This window comes from Myotis lucifugus, unplaced genomic scaffold (assembly GCF_000147115.1).
Source record: "Myotis lucifugus unplaced genomic scaffold, Myoluc2.0 scaffold_3, whole genome shotgun sequence".
Classification (NCBI taxonomy): domain Eukaryota; kingdom Metazoa; phylum Chordata; class Mammalia; order Chiroptera; family Vespertilionidae; genus Myotis; species Myotis lucifugus.
In genome coordinates this window covers 26,120,059-26,132,308 of record NW_005871051.1, presented here as the reverse complement: position 1 = coordinate 26,132,308, position 12,250 = coordinate 26,120,059, and the positions used below count along the sequence as shown (strand labels likewise).

Genomic DNA, 12,250 nt, shown 5'->3' with positions numbered 1-12,250 from the left:
CCTGCCCGCCTGATCACCCCTAACTGCCTCGGCCCCCACCACCATGGCTTTGTCTGTAAGTCAGATATTTGGAAGATAGCCAGCTATATGCACTATACTGCCAAACTGGTCATTAAAAAATTGAACCACTTTCTTACACCTTACACCAAACAGCAGTTGTCCTTAAAACCCCTCCTCAGCTCCCACCTTAGGTTCTGCCTTCGCAGTTCACCCAGATTTTGTTCTGATTGGTCAGTTTTTATGCCAGTCAGCATTAAAATCTCCACCTCCTAGGCAGCCATTGGCTCCTCTGGAAAATCCAGAATGGCCCTGCCTTCATCTCCTCACCAGCCCTTCAGTCACGCCCCAGTCTGCTACTGGGTGTATCTCTGGCTGTTCTGAGAAATGGCACCTCAGGTCTGTGCTGGTGGCAAATTTGAATTCTCATACGTGACCTAACCTTACAGTGCGAGCTCCGTAAAGGCAAGCATTTCTCTTGTTAATTCTTAGTGCACTCATAGACTTTACCTGTGTCTATGCATCTATACTAGCACAGCATGGTGACAGGTCAAACAGGTCATTTTGGTCATCACGGTCACTGCCTTTTTATATATATAGACTAGAGGCCTGGTGCACGAAATTCGTGCACTGCAGGTGGGGTCCCCCAGCCTGGCCTGTGCCCTGTCACAGTGCAGGAGCCCCGTGATTGATCGCCCCAAAGAAGTAGGCCCCACCCACCCATCCGGGGCTCCTTGATGGATTGCCCTAAAGAGGTAGGCTGGAATTGGGATCCCACCTCCACGCCACACTGAGCCTCACCACACAGAGCCAAGAGAAGGCAGGACCTCAAGGCAGGCCTCGCCTCACGGAGCCTGGGGACCTGCCTCCCAGGCAGGCTTCATGCTGTGCACACATCGTCAAGCCCAGTCCCCCCACCTGCGTGTGCCCACTGTGTGCGTAGCTACTTAGGCTTTTATTAGTAAGGATGATTATATATGGAGAAATTATTGAGACCTAACTAAATTCCCTAAGTACTAGAAAAGGAATTTGCTGAGGAGCCTGAATAAAAATCAAAACAGGTACATAAAACTAACAGATATTATATGCACAACATATATTGAAAAGAAATAATACTTCAAACACAATAGTAAATACACATATATCATCATAATAAGAGGCTAATGTGCAAATGGTTGTCACACCATGATGCCTTAATGACAGATCAGCAAGGACCTGAGGCCACACCCCCCGCCTGGTAGAGTTTGACAGGGGACCTAAAGCTACACCCCCCGCCCAGCAGGGCTTGACAAGGGTGAGGTCGGCTGGGTCTGGGTCTGGTGTGATTTCGAGGTGCGCGCATTTGGGCAGGCACTTGACTCTGGGTCCCGTGGCATGCCCCAGACTCTGACAGGAGGGAGATTTTCATGTACATTTTACTAATTTTCTTTCATCTCTGATACTTCTATTATAGAGAAAGGGCAAATAGCAATATTAAAATATTTCCTCTAAAAAAAAATATTTCCTCTAATTAATTCCCTTTTAATGTGCATGAATTTCATGCACCGGGCCACTAGTATACTTATAAACATCTAAAAGTTATGAACCTATATGAAAGAAACTATAATGTCTTATTGAAGGAAATTAAACAAGATATAAATAAATGGAAATGTAGAAGGTACCTCCAATTAGGAAAACATAGCAATTTAAAAATGTCAATCCTTCTGACTTTTTTTTAAAACATATATTTTATTGATTTTTTACAGAGAGGAAGGGAGAGGATAGAGAGTTAGAAACATCAATGAGAGAGAAATATCGATCAGCTGCCTCCTGCACACTCCCTACTGGGGATGTGCCTGCAACCAAGGTACATGCCCTTGACCAGAATCAAACCTGGGACCCTTCAGTCCTCAGTCCGAAGCTCTATCTGCTGAGCCAAACCAGTTAGGGCTATCCTTCTGACATGTGTAATACCACTGAAACTGGCTATCATAATTCATTAATTTATATGACAGAACAAATATCTAAGTCAAGCAAATAAAAGTATTATAAGAGTAGAGGAAGACTTAATAGGTTTAAATATTAAAAATCAGTGAGATTAAAAGAATGTAGGAAAATATTTTCAGCACACATGTCTAAGGCTTAATATATCTAATATATAAAGATTTCAGTCTGTTTACGAAATATGACATATAACCCCAACGAAAATGGACCTGAACAGTCACTTAGAGAAAAGAAAATTAAAATGTCCAACAAATACATGAATACATGCAAACTAAAACATCAATGAGGAACCACTTATCATCCACTAGACTGGCAAAAATGATTTCATAAGGGACAATGCAGCAAGGGGGAAGATTCAGAGAAGTAGGCATTCATTGCTGGTGTGAACATAAATTGCTGTAGCTGGTCCTATACAAAAGTGAAAATAATAAAGCTTTATTTTTATTTTTTAAATCCTCACCCAAGGACATTTTTTCATTGATATTTAGAGAGTGGAATGGAGCGGGAGACAGAGAGAAACATCAATGTGAGAGAGACATATAGATTGGTTGCCTCCTCCATGTGCCCTGACCAGGAACGGGATCAAGCCTGCAACTAAGGTACATATCTTTGACCAGAATCAAACCTGGGACCCTTCAGGCTACAGGCTGATGCTCTATCCACTGATCCAAACCAGCTAGAGCTCTCCTATATTTTTAAAAAGTGTCATTGCCCTAGCTGGTTTGGCTCAAGGGCATATATCTCAGTTGCAGGCTCCGCCCAGTCTGAGCCCTGGTCGGGCAGGTGCAGGAGGCAACCAATCAATGTTCTTCTCTCACATCAATATATCTCTCCATCTTTCCCTCTCCCACTCTCTCTAAAAATCAATGGAAAAATATCCTTGGGTGAGAATTTATATATATATATATATATAATTAATGACAAATATTACTGACAAAAATATATATATTATATATCTATATGATAAATATGTATATATACATAATAAAATCTTTGTGACTTTGGTTAGACAAAAAGATAGCTAGAATAAAAAAATATTTAAAGAATAAAAAAATATTTAAACTTTTGTGCTTTAAAAGACACCATTAAAATTAAGCCCGGCTGTGGTGACTCAGTGATTAAGCATCAACCTATGAATCAGGAGGTCACGGTTTGATTTATGGTCAGGTTAGGGCATATGCCCAGGTTGAGGCTTAATCAATCAATGATTCTTTCTCATCATTGATGTTTCTATCTCTTGCTCCCTCTCCCTTTCTCTCTGAAATCAATAAAAAAAATTTTTAAAAGAAAATGAAAAAAACTAGTTACAAAGCAGAGAATGAGAATCTGGGCTTGGTCAAGGACAAGGACTTCTGCTGAGAGCAAGGAAGACAGATAAGATTGTGATGGTCATGCAAGGCTGGAGTGAAGCACCCCAACACAGTCAGTTCCCCCCTCAGGATATGCAGTCAAGTTTTTCAGGCCAAGAAGCTAAAGAAACCATGTCAAGTGTCCCTGAAAAGCAGGGTAGAATTACCTGAAGGCTCACCATTCAGAAATGGCAACAATTATGATGAGGTATAGAGAACACAGAGTGTTATTGAAAGCTGGGAAGTCATTTTGCCCTGAGGAAGCTGTATCAATTCTGGACACAGCTAGAGGCTGACTATCTGGACTTGATACAGGCAGTGGGCTCTGGCTGGGGAATAAAGAAACTAACACAATCAACATTTTAAAAAATGTAGTAATAACAAGAAACCACAATAACTATTAAAAATTAAGTAATTGTCATAGAAGAAAGGTTTGAGATAACCATTATGAAAACAAAGTGAAATCCTAAAGCGATGATTTATTAGAGACAGATAAAGTTGTGAAGGTTAAAGTTGCACCAATGGAAGAAAAGTTTTGCCCCCAAATTTAAAATATACATATATACATTTTTGAAGATAGTAGAGAAGAAAGTTTCCCTGAAGTGAAGGTAGAATTGAATCTGCCACCTTAAGAACAGGAGAACTGTGGTAAAAGACAGTGTGTGTGGAATTCACCAGTAACTGTCTTCGTCACTTTTATTTATTTGTAATAACAAGGGTGCATCTATCTTATAAAATCAGTACTATAATAATTTTTTACTCTAAATTTAAAAGCTTTAATAAGATAGAAGTCACCATAAAACAGTTAAAAGAAAGTATAATTATAAAGAAGTTTATTTATAAAGTTCAAACTACATAGCAAACTCTCCCGTATCGTTACAGAAAAGATAATCACCTCAACTGATTACATTGGTCAAAAATAAACCAGCAATGAGAGACCAGGCAATTTAAATGGTCAAGAGACACAAAACCATGTTCAACTGCCCATGTATTCTGAGAATGCAAATGAATAGGATGCATCCCTTTATCTAGCACAGCGGTTCTCAACCTGTGGGTCATGACCCCTTTGGGGGTTGAATGACCCTTTCACAGGGGTCGCTAAGACGATCAGAAAACACATATATAATTACATATTGTTTTTGTGATTAATCACTATGCTTTAATTATGTTCAATTTGTAACAATGAAAATATATCCTGCATATCAGATATTTACATTATGATTCATAACAGTAGCAAAATTACAGTTATAAAATAGCAACGAAAGTAATTTTATGGTTGGGGTCACCACAACCTGAGGAACTGTATTAAAGTCTTGCGGCATTAGGAAGGTTGAGAACCACTGATCTAGCACCTCTGTGAAGTCTGGGTGGAGAGATGGTTCATCAGCTAGTGGTAGGAGAATATAGTGGTTCAGCCACTAGGAAGGAAATTTGGTAGGATCCATAAACAATTAAATATTAGTACCCTTTGCCTCAACAATTTCACCTTTTGGTTTTTGACACAAGACAAATACTTGTATATATGCAAAAACATAAATATACAATTGTTATTTATCGCAGTTTTTTGGTAACAGTGAACAACTGAAAAGAACATAAATGGTTTAAATATCAGTTCCATGGAGTAATGTGCAACTGTTAAGAGTGAGGTGGATCCATATGTTTATTAACATGAAAAGACGTCTAATAATTCTAATATTAATTTTTAAATGTAAAATGCGGAATGGTATATACAATGTAATCTTATCATAAAAATATAAGACAGAAATGTTTTCCATAGGAAAATAAGTTATATGTGTAAATGTAGAGAGAGACATAAAATACTATGCCTCTCTCTTCATAACACTCAACAGGACCAGGATTGGAAGCTGCAGTGGGGTGGGTTGGTGAAATAGGATTTTTCCCTCTACATACATCCACGTCATTCAAAACTTTATGATCAAGACTGTGTAATGTATTTCTTTTGTATTAAAAAGACATCCAATTAAACATATTAAGTAATGTTATTTACTGACCCATTACTAGAGAAAGACAGGATCAATAGCCTTTTCCTTGTCAGAGGTATAATGCATTACAGAGCAGAAACTGAAAGTACAGATGTAAATACTCAGCCCCGCACTCGGCTTTCACATCTTTGTCCTCCCTCTTCCTTTTACTCGAGTCAATCAAGATCCCTGGGGGAAGAACCCACACCCCTAGACAGATTTGGGAATAAGCCCAGGCTGGCCCCTCCCCAGGTCAGGTATGAGACCAAGGCACCCCAAATTTTATACTTTCTAACGTACTCTCTTTGAAACAACCTAGGTGAAAGCAGAGGGGGCCTGAGGGAAATGAGAGGGGTCAGACATCATGAGAAAATAACAAGTCACTGTCTCAAAGTATCAGAAACAACAGCGGAGTCCAGATGGGCTTCGAGCTGAGCAGTAGCTATAAGACAAGAGTCCTGTGGGTTGTGGCAGCTGCACTCACACCAGCAGCTGTCCCTCTGCAGTTTAAAGATCCAATTCCCTCACTGGTATTCCTGTATTCCATTACATTGCACACCAGTGTTCCTGTAAAGCAGGACGGACGTCAAGGTTTAGACGAGTGTCTAATAACACACACTAAAGCAGCAGCACAGCCAGACAGAAAGTTAAAGGAAGGGAGACAGAGACTGACCTGGTGCTGAGGTCGCTGCTGCCACTGGCCATCGTCCTGCCCTGGGCACTGCCTGGACCTCTGATCCTTCCAGTCTCCCCAGCCTGGGTCTGCTGTGGCTGCTGATCCCTGAGCAGGAAGTGAGTGAACTCACCCAGGGAGGGTTCCACCCAAACCGGGAAATGAGAAGTGAAAGTCACACTGTCTCCCTCCTCCTGCAGCCAGAAAGGAAGGGGGTGCGGGGGAGGTGGGGGGGCACGAGTTCCTTTGCCATCAGGACATGTAGCAGTAGTAATAGAGAACAAGGAGGAACAGGAGGTCCTGGAGGCCAGGGGAGGAGGACCCCAGGGGAGGAGCAGGACCAACCCCCAGGAGTCTCCTTGCTTGTGCAAAAACATGAAAATCTCTGTGAATCCCTGTCCTCACCTGCTGCAACTTTCTAAGAGGGTGCAGAGACCTAACTCTTTAGGTCTCACTGTTCAGAAACAGGACTGGAGAAGCAACATTCTTGAGAGCGATGGTTTCCACATTTGTTCCCCTGAGCCCCACTTCCTCTGGCTGTAAATAAGGGTTCTCACCCTATTTCATTTAACACAGAGAGGAAGGTTCTACCCTCTCTCCATGTATGTCTTTTCTTTTATCTCAAAGAAGCAAACATCAAATCTGGACAGATTGCATACACTGATGAGAACATTTTTTTTAAACAAGAGCACAGGGTCTCAGTGTGTCCCAAGTTCTGCACACAGGGGGGATCTCTCTCTCCCTACCCTGCCTCCTGTCTCACTTGGGAGGTAGAAGAACTAGTAAGCAGAGCCTCTGCTGAGCACAGCTATCCTCTGCTCCCATCCTCCATGGTGCTTGGGGACCAGACAGAATTTGACACCAGCCTTTTCTAGTGTCCCCTGTCTCTCCTCATCCCTGAGCAATAGGCTGCCTAGGACACCACCATGCTGAGTGTTGGCAGCAGCATCAGCAGCCACTGGCCCAGAGGATGAAGACCTGGCACCTCTGCGGATGCAGAAATGGAGAGGAGAGACACCTGGGACCCAAGTGGGAGCACTCAGGCCCCACACCAATGTCCCCTTCTGAGAGGGGGCCCATCAGTCAGCAGAGCAGAAACTGAAAGTGCATATGTAAATACTCAGCCTGCACTCGGCTTTCACATCTTTGCCACCCCCTCCCCCGCCCCCCCTCTCCCCCCCACCCCCGCCCCCCCTTCTTCCTGGGGAGATGCTGAGGCTGGTAGTTCTGTGAAGGTGAGTCTGCTCCTTGGTGGGTCTCCTTGGGCTCATCCTGCTGGAGAGGCCAGGGCTCTGTGCTCCTCTGAGCCCCAGTGCAAGGGACAGTGGCCTGGGGATGGGGGAATACGTGTGGTTGACTGGAGCAGCCTGAAACCTTGAAGCTAAGCCCCTTTCTGGGGTTCAGACTTAGGAATTCTTTTTTGATACCATCTAAACCGTGTCCCCTGATCCTGCTTTTATCAGGAAAAATGATGGTATTTTGATCCCCATCTGTCTCACCTTCTGCCTGGCAATTGTTTTAGAATTCATGTCAGGATACTTGCGAAGAGTTTATACATAGAATTTGAGGCTAGCTGCTTGTGAGGTTCGCTCTACTTCCAGGTTCACCCAGTTTTTGTTCTCTGGAAGCAATGGTTTGGGTAGGAGCTCACTCCGCAGATCAGAAACAGAACTCTCCATCCCCACTAGATGCAGACCAACCCTGCCCATTCCCAAGCCCAGCCTGCTTCTGGCTTCTTAAATGGCAGTGGTTGCTGTGCCCCTGAGTCCCTGCCCACCAAGGAAGAGAGATACATAAGAGGCATCAGAGGCACGTCCGTTAGGAGATACATAAGCCATGCTAGGTACATTATGTACTTCTGTGGTCACAAGAGCACACACACACCTACTTAGAGTGGCCTTGTTTCATAAACAAAAATAACAGAACAAGTAATATGCCTAGAAAAGACATGGTTTATTTTAGAATTTCAGTTGGAGTTAATACTTAAAAACCATTTATACATATGAGATATAAAAGTTGTTGCCAAAAAGCTGAAGTGTATATTTTTCTTTGTTAAAGAAGGAGGTTGAGTTATGGTTTTTGAATCTGGTATTTTGGTTCAAGGACATGTCTAGGCAGCCATCTCTTCCCAAGGGATTTGGGCCACAACCTTCCCTCTGCCTCCTACCTGCTCTAAATCCCCAGTGCCTGTAACAAAGGAAGAAAGGGCACCCAACTGTGTATAGTTGAGAGTTCAGGTCATGTTTTTGCAATGTTAATTACTTTCCTTTTATTTTAGCTTGAAAAACATCCTTTAGCACTTCTTATAAAGCAGTTCTAGTGGTAATGAACTTTCTCAAGTTCCCTTTGATGGGTCTATTTCTCCTTTAATTCTATAGGACAGCTTTGCTGAGTACTAATCTTCCTTAACAATTATTTTTTTTCAATATTTTCAATATATCATCCACTCTCTCTTGATCTGCAAAATGTCTGTCGAGTAATTTTCTGATAGTCTTGTGGGGGCTCCGTTGTATGTGACATAGTTTCTTCTTCTTTATTGAACTTCTAATTTTGTTTTCTAATTTAATTTTGTTGTATGTTCTTGTTTTGTTTTCTGAACATTGTTTTCTAATTTAATTTTGTTGTATGTTCTTGTTCTGTTTCCTGAACAGCAAACACTTGCTTGAAATTCAGCTCAAATTTCTCCTCCTGTCTAATTCCCCAGCAAAAGTTATTGCACTGAAAAGAAAAAAGAAAAAAATAATGACATTTATTATCAGTGTCATTAGATACCTTGCAATTTGAGTATGATCAGAACTTTTGCCTAAAACCCTAAATTACATTAACCAGGTTAAGATTAAAAACTCATGTAGCTAAGAGTAATTTCTTTGTCCTAAGTGCATGATTATTTACTGTTATCTAGGCAAAAATGAAAAATCATTACCATACTTGGGGACTCTTACTCATTTGGTTTGGGTTGTCTACTTTAATGATAATTGGAAAAGTAATCTAAGGTCTGTGTAACAATCAAATATCACAGATGTCTCAGTATAATTAGTTATCTTCCTTTCACGTTGTCACTTATATTCCTGTCTGTTAACTATATATTAATTTACATGCAAAGGAACCTGGAGTTTGAAATTTCTGAGAAGTTTGAGAATATTTGGAGAAAGATAAGAAACACAATATAACTTTAGGATGCAATTCTTTTATTGGTTTGTTTGGAGCAGGGAGGACACAGTGTTCTCAATGGGCACCTCTTGCCTTTGAGGAGAGGAATGAGCTCTCGGAGGCCTGTGATGCTCTATCTTGAATTATAAATTTCACTCACTTTTGGATCCCTTGCTTCTATAGACTTATGATAGGACAGGATAAACTATAAAAATTTCCCTACTCTAAAAAATGAGAGCAAAGTGACTCAATGGAAAGAAAATGAAATAGAAACAGGGAAACCCACTTACTTTTTTAGACGCCCTGTGTACCAAAAAGATGCGGCGCACATCCTGCATAAACTCCATCACATTGAGGTAACGCCGCTCAATTAGCTTCTTCTTGATTTCATCCAGCACCAAAAAATCTGCCATGCATTGAAAATTCTCGATTCTCTGATGAAAAAATAATATTGAGAGGATTTCTGATACAGTACAATGTCTGCCTTCTGTGGATTCCTATAAAATCCAGCTGAAATACATAGTGAGAAAAACAGCATCTCGTGTTCTCACTCCCATGCCTTGCAGATCACCAATCCCACAAGAGCCCATGTCAAGGTCAGACAACATTATGGAGGCCTGTAATAATGTTTTGTTATTGTTACTCACATAGGTATCACGTTGAATATTCGGAAAACCATTGCCCTCTGAATGGCAATAGAGCATCAAGAGGAGGAACTCACATTTCTACAAGAGAAGAAGGATTTGAATGAAAATCAGCTTAGAGAGCATGAGCCCATATGCATGCAAAGCAGAGCCATGGCCACACTAGTTTTCCAGAAGTTTCCTCAAACATGCATGGCTCTAGGAAATAGACATGTAATGGCTGATTTTTTTTCTTTTCTGCAAACAGGTTCTGGTGAGTGTTCAGCATGGTTGAGATCTGGTCAGAAGAGCAGACTCCCTTTGGTGCCCTCCTCCCACCGTATGACTGTTGACTTCTCACATGCAAGCAGAAAGGAGCGATCTTTGGCTTTGAATTTGACTCACCAGCTGCGACTCAGGCCCCATCAGCCTCGCCAGGACTTCAGATTCCCTGGCAGACTGCTGACTTCCTGAACACTCCTTCACCCTGCACAAGGTGCACCTCCACGGGCTCCTGAGAGGTTCGGCATAGGTGAGCAAGGCAAATCCCCAGAAACAGCCACTGTCCCTATGGCTGCCACTATTTTCTTTTCACGAGTGGCTAATGGGCATAACCTGAGAATGAAGGGGATACTCCCTAGAATCCCCAAGACCTACATGTGGGGTCTGAGCCAATGACCCTCCTCCCATCAAGGGTAGCGGCAGGAGTTGAAGGGGTAGAGGTTGGTGTCAGAGTGAGTGGTGGGTTCTCCTTTCCCTGTCTGAGCTGCTGGGAGCACAAGGAGCCCTGCCCACCAGGCCTGAGTGCCAGAGATTAGGCCTTAACCCTTGGGCTCTTGGGCCTCAATAAACCAGTTGAAAACATGGCAAAAAGTCCATGTTTCCTGCCATTTCTGAATAAGTACAGGACATAAACCACTGTCATTTCCACTCCTGTGAACAGGAATCTGCGCTGAGAAAGTTCTGGAAAGGACAGTAGTGGTATGTAGGCAAAGACCCAGCTAACGGCCTCAGCCTTCCATAGGAAAAAGGAAAACATTACCCTCCAGCTCACAGGTCTTTAAACAGATCCCAGGATCATACCATTGGACACCACACCTTCAACCCTGCTTCTTCCCCATCTGGACACAAGGAGGAACTCTGCAGGGGGAGTGTGGGTGACAGTAGGAAAAGTCCCTAAAGGGAGCCGGGGCTGCATCTCACAAACCTCTCAGTTTCCACAGGTGGGAGGTGACAGTCCCCATGAAAGAAGCTCAAACAAGTAATACAGCAGAAGAGATTTCCTTCACGGCAGCAGATCTTACATACTTCTGAACTTCTCAGCTAGAAGGTAAAACAATGTATTGCCAGTGAGACCCCAGAAGCCAATGCTATGAGAATCTAGAATGCACAACATTTTGTGAACCTGGAAGAACATATATGAATCAGAAACTATCAGAAATTATTTGAAAAAATAAAATAAACATTAAAAAATAAACTTTATTTGTCCATTCCTGCCTCCTGAGAGACTCGAGACATCTTGAAAACATCTTGGGGGTAGTTCTGTCCCAGATAGAAAGATCCTGTCTATGCCATGGACCTATCTTGTGACCATCTGAGTTAACACAAATGAGATTGGCTTGGGGTGTGGCCCACCCACTGATGAGTGCTGGGTGGAGGGAAAGAGGGACATTGAGGAGCAGGAAGAGAGAGGGATGGCAGCTTCTGCCTTTCTCTGCTCTAACTATTTCTCCTTTCTCCAAACATGTGTGGCCTGTGCCATCACTCTATCAGCCTCGATGCTGTATCTCTTTCATTTCTCATCCTTCTCTTCCTCCAACATTTAGACAGAATCCCTCAGGTTTCCACCAAATCACGCTCAAAGCTGCAGTTACATCGCTATGTCTCCAGCTCCCAGATGTCCAGCCTGTCTTCTGCATTTGTGCACATCTTTATGCTCACTCAGTGTTTCCTCCTGGGGATTTAAAGAACACCCCAAACTCATCCAATCTAAACCTCATATATGCATCTGTCCTCACACCCACTACATGTCCATTCTTAGTGCTTCCATTTCATAAAACATTAACCTTTGACCACAAATCTGAGAATCCATCCTGGGTCTATACTCTCACTCATATCCCAAATCTTCTCTATGCCCACTCTTCACAGTAATTTTTAAGCATCTTTTGCTAGTTCCATTGTTCCTATAGGTTCCACTGCATACAGGGATGCTGAGACCCTAATGAATAGATCCACCTTAATACAGAGAAAAGTGGTCTGTTTCTCAAAGTCTCTATTATATCTCAGTTAGCAACACACAAAGATCAGAAATGTCTTTCCTGAAGCAAATGACAGAGTAATTTGAAGCATAGTTATTTTATCTCGCTTTGCGGAGAAAGTAGTAAAAATGAGAAGTTATTAATTAACAGTTATTTTGAATATTGATCTGGACTTTGGGGCAAAAATTCTTGTGTTTGGCAAAGTTAGAGTCTGGTCATTTATTTTGCTTTTAAA

At 42.1% G+C, this 12,250-nt stretch overlaps 1 protein-coding gene and 1 long non-coding RNA gene across 14 annotated transcripts in view; both read right to left on the bottom strand.

Moving 5' to 3' along the window:
* The window catches only part of LOC102425711 (nuclear body protein SP140-like protein), a 310,769-nt gene that overhangs the window by 264,574 nt on the left and 33,945 nt on the right, over positions 1-12,250 (bottom strand). For 4 of the 13 annotated variants that reach the window (XM_023762163.1, XM_023762174.1, XM_023762189.1 and 1 more), the window contains 5 exons: positions 10,965-11,080; positions 10,163-10,271; positions 9,782-9,859; positions 9,425-9,568; positions 7,919-8,702 (listed from right to left, as the gene is read on the bottom strand). The exons of 1 other annotated variant lie outside the window; for it this stretch is intronic. In XM_023762163.1, coding sequence (XP_023617931.1) covers positions 8,592-8,702; positions 9,425-9,568; positions 9,782-9,859; positions 10,163-10,271; positions 10,965-11,080 — 558 coding nt within the window. In that variant the 3' untranslated portion in view covers positions 7,919-8,591. Of the gene's footprint in view, positions 1-7,918; positions 8,703-9,420; positions 9,645-9,781; positions 9,860-10,162; positions 10,272-10,964; positions 11,083-12,250 lie in introns of those variants that run through there. 8 more of the 13 variants (XM_023762171.1, XR_002831611.1, XM_023762176.1 and 5 more) reach the window with 8 other exon arrangements.
* On the bottom strand, positions 5,314-6,064 carry LOC111827882. The gene is made up of 2 exons (XR_002831631.1): positions 5,985-6,064; positions 5,314-5,878 (listed from the first exon to the last, which is right to left on the bottom strand). It is a non-coding gene; the product is annotated as an uncharacterized LOC111827882 (long non-coding RNA).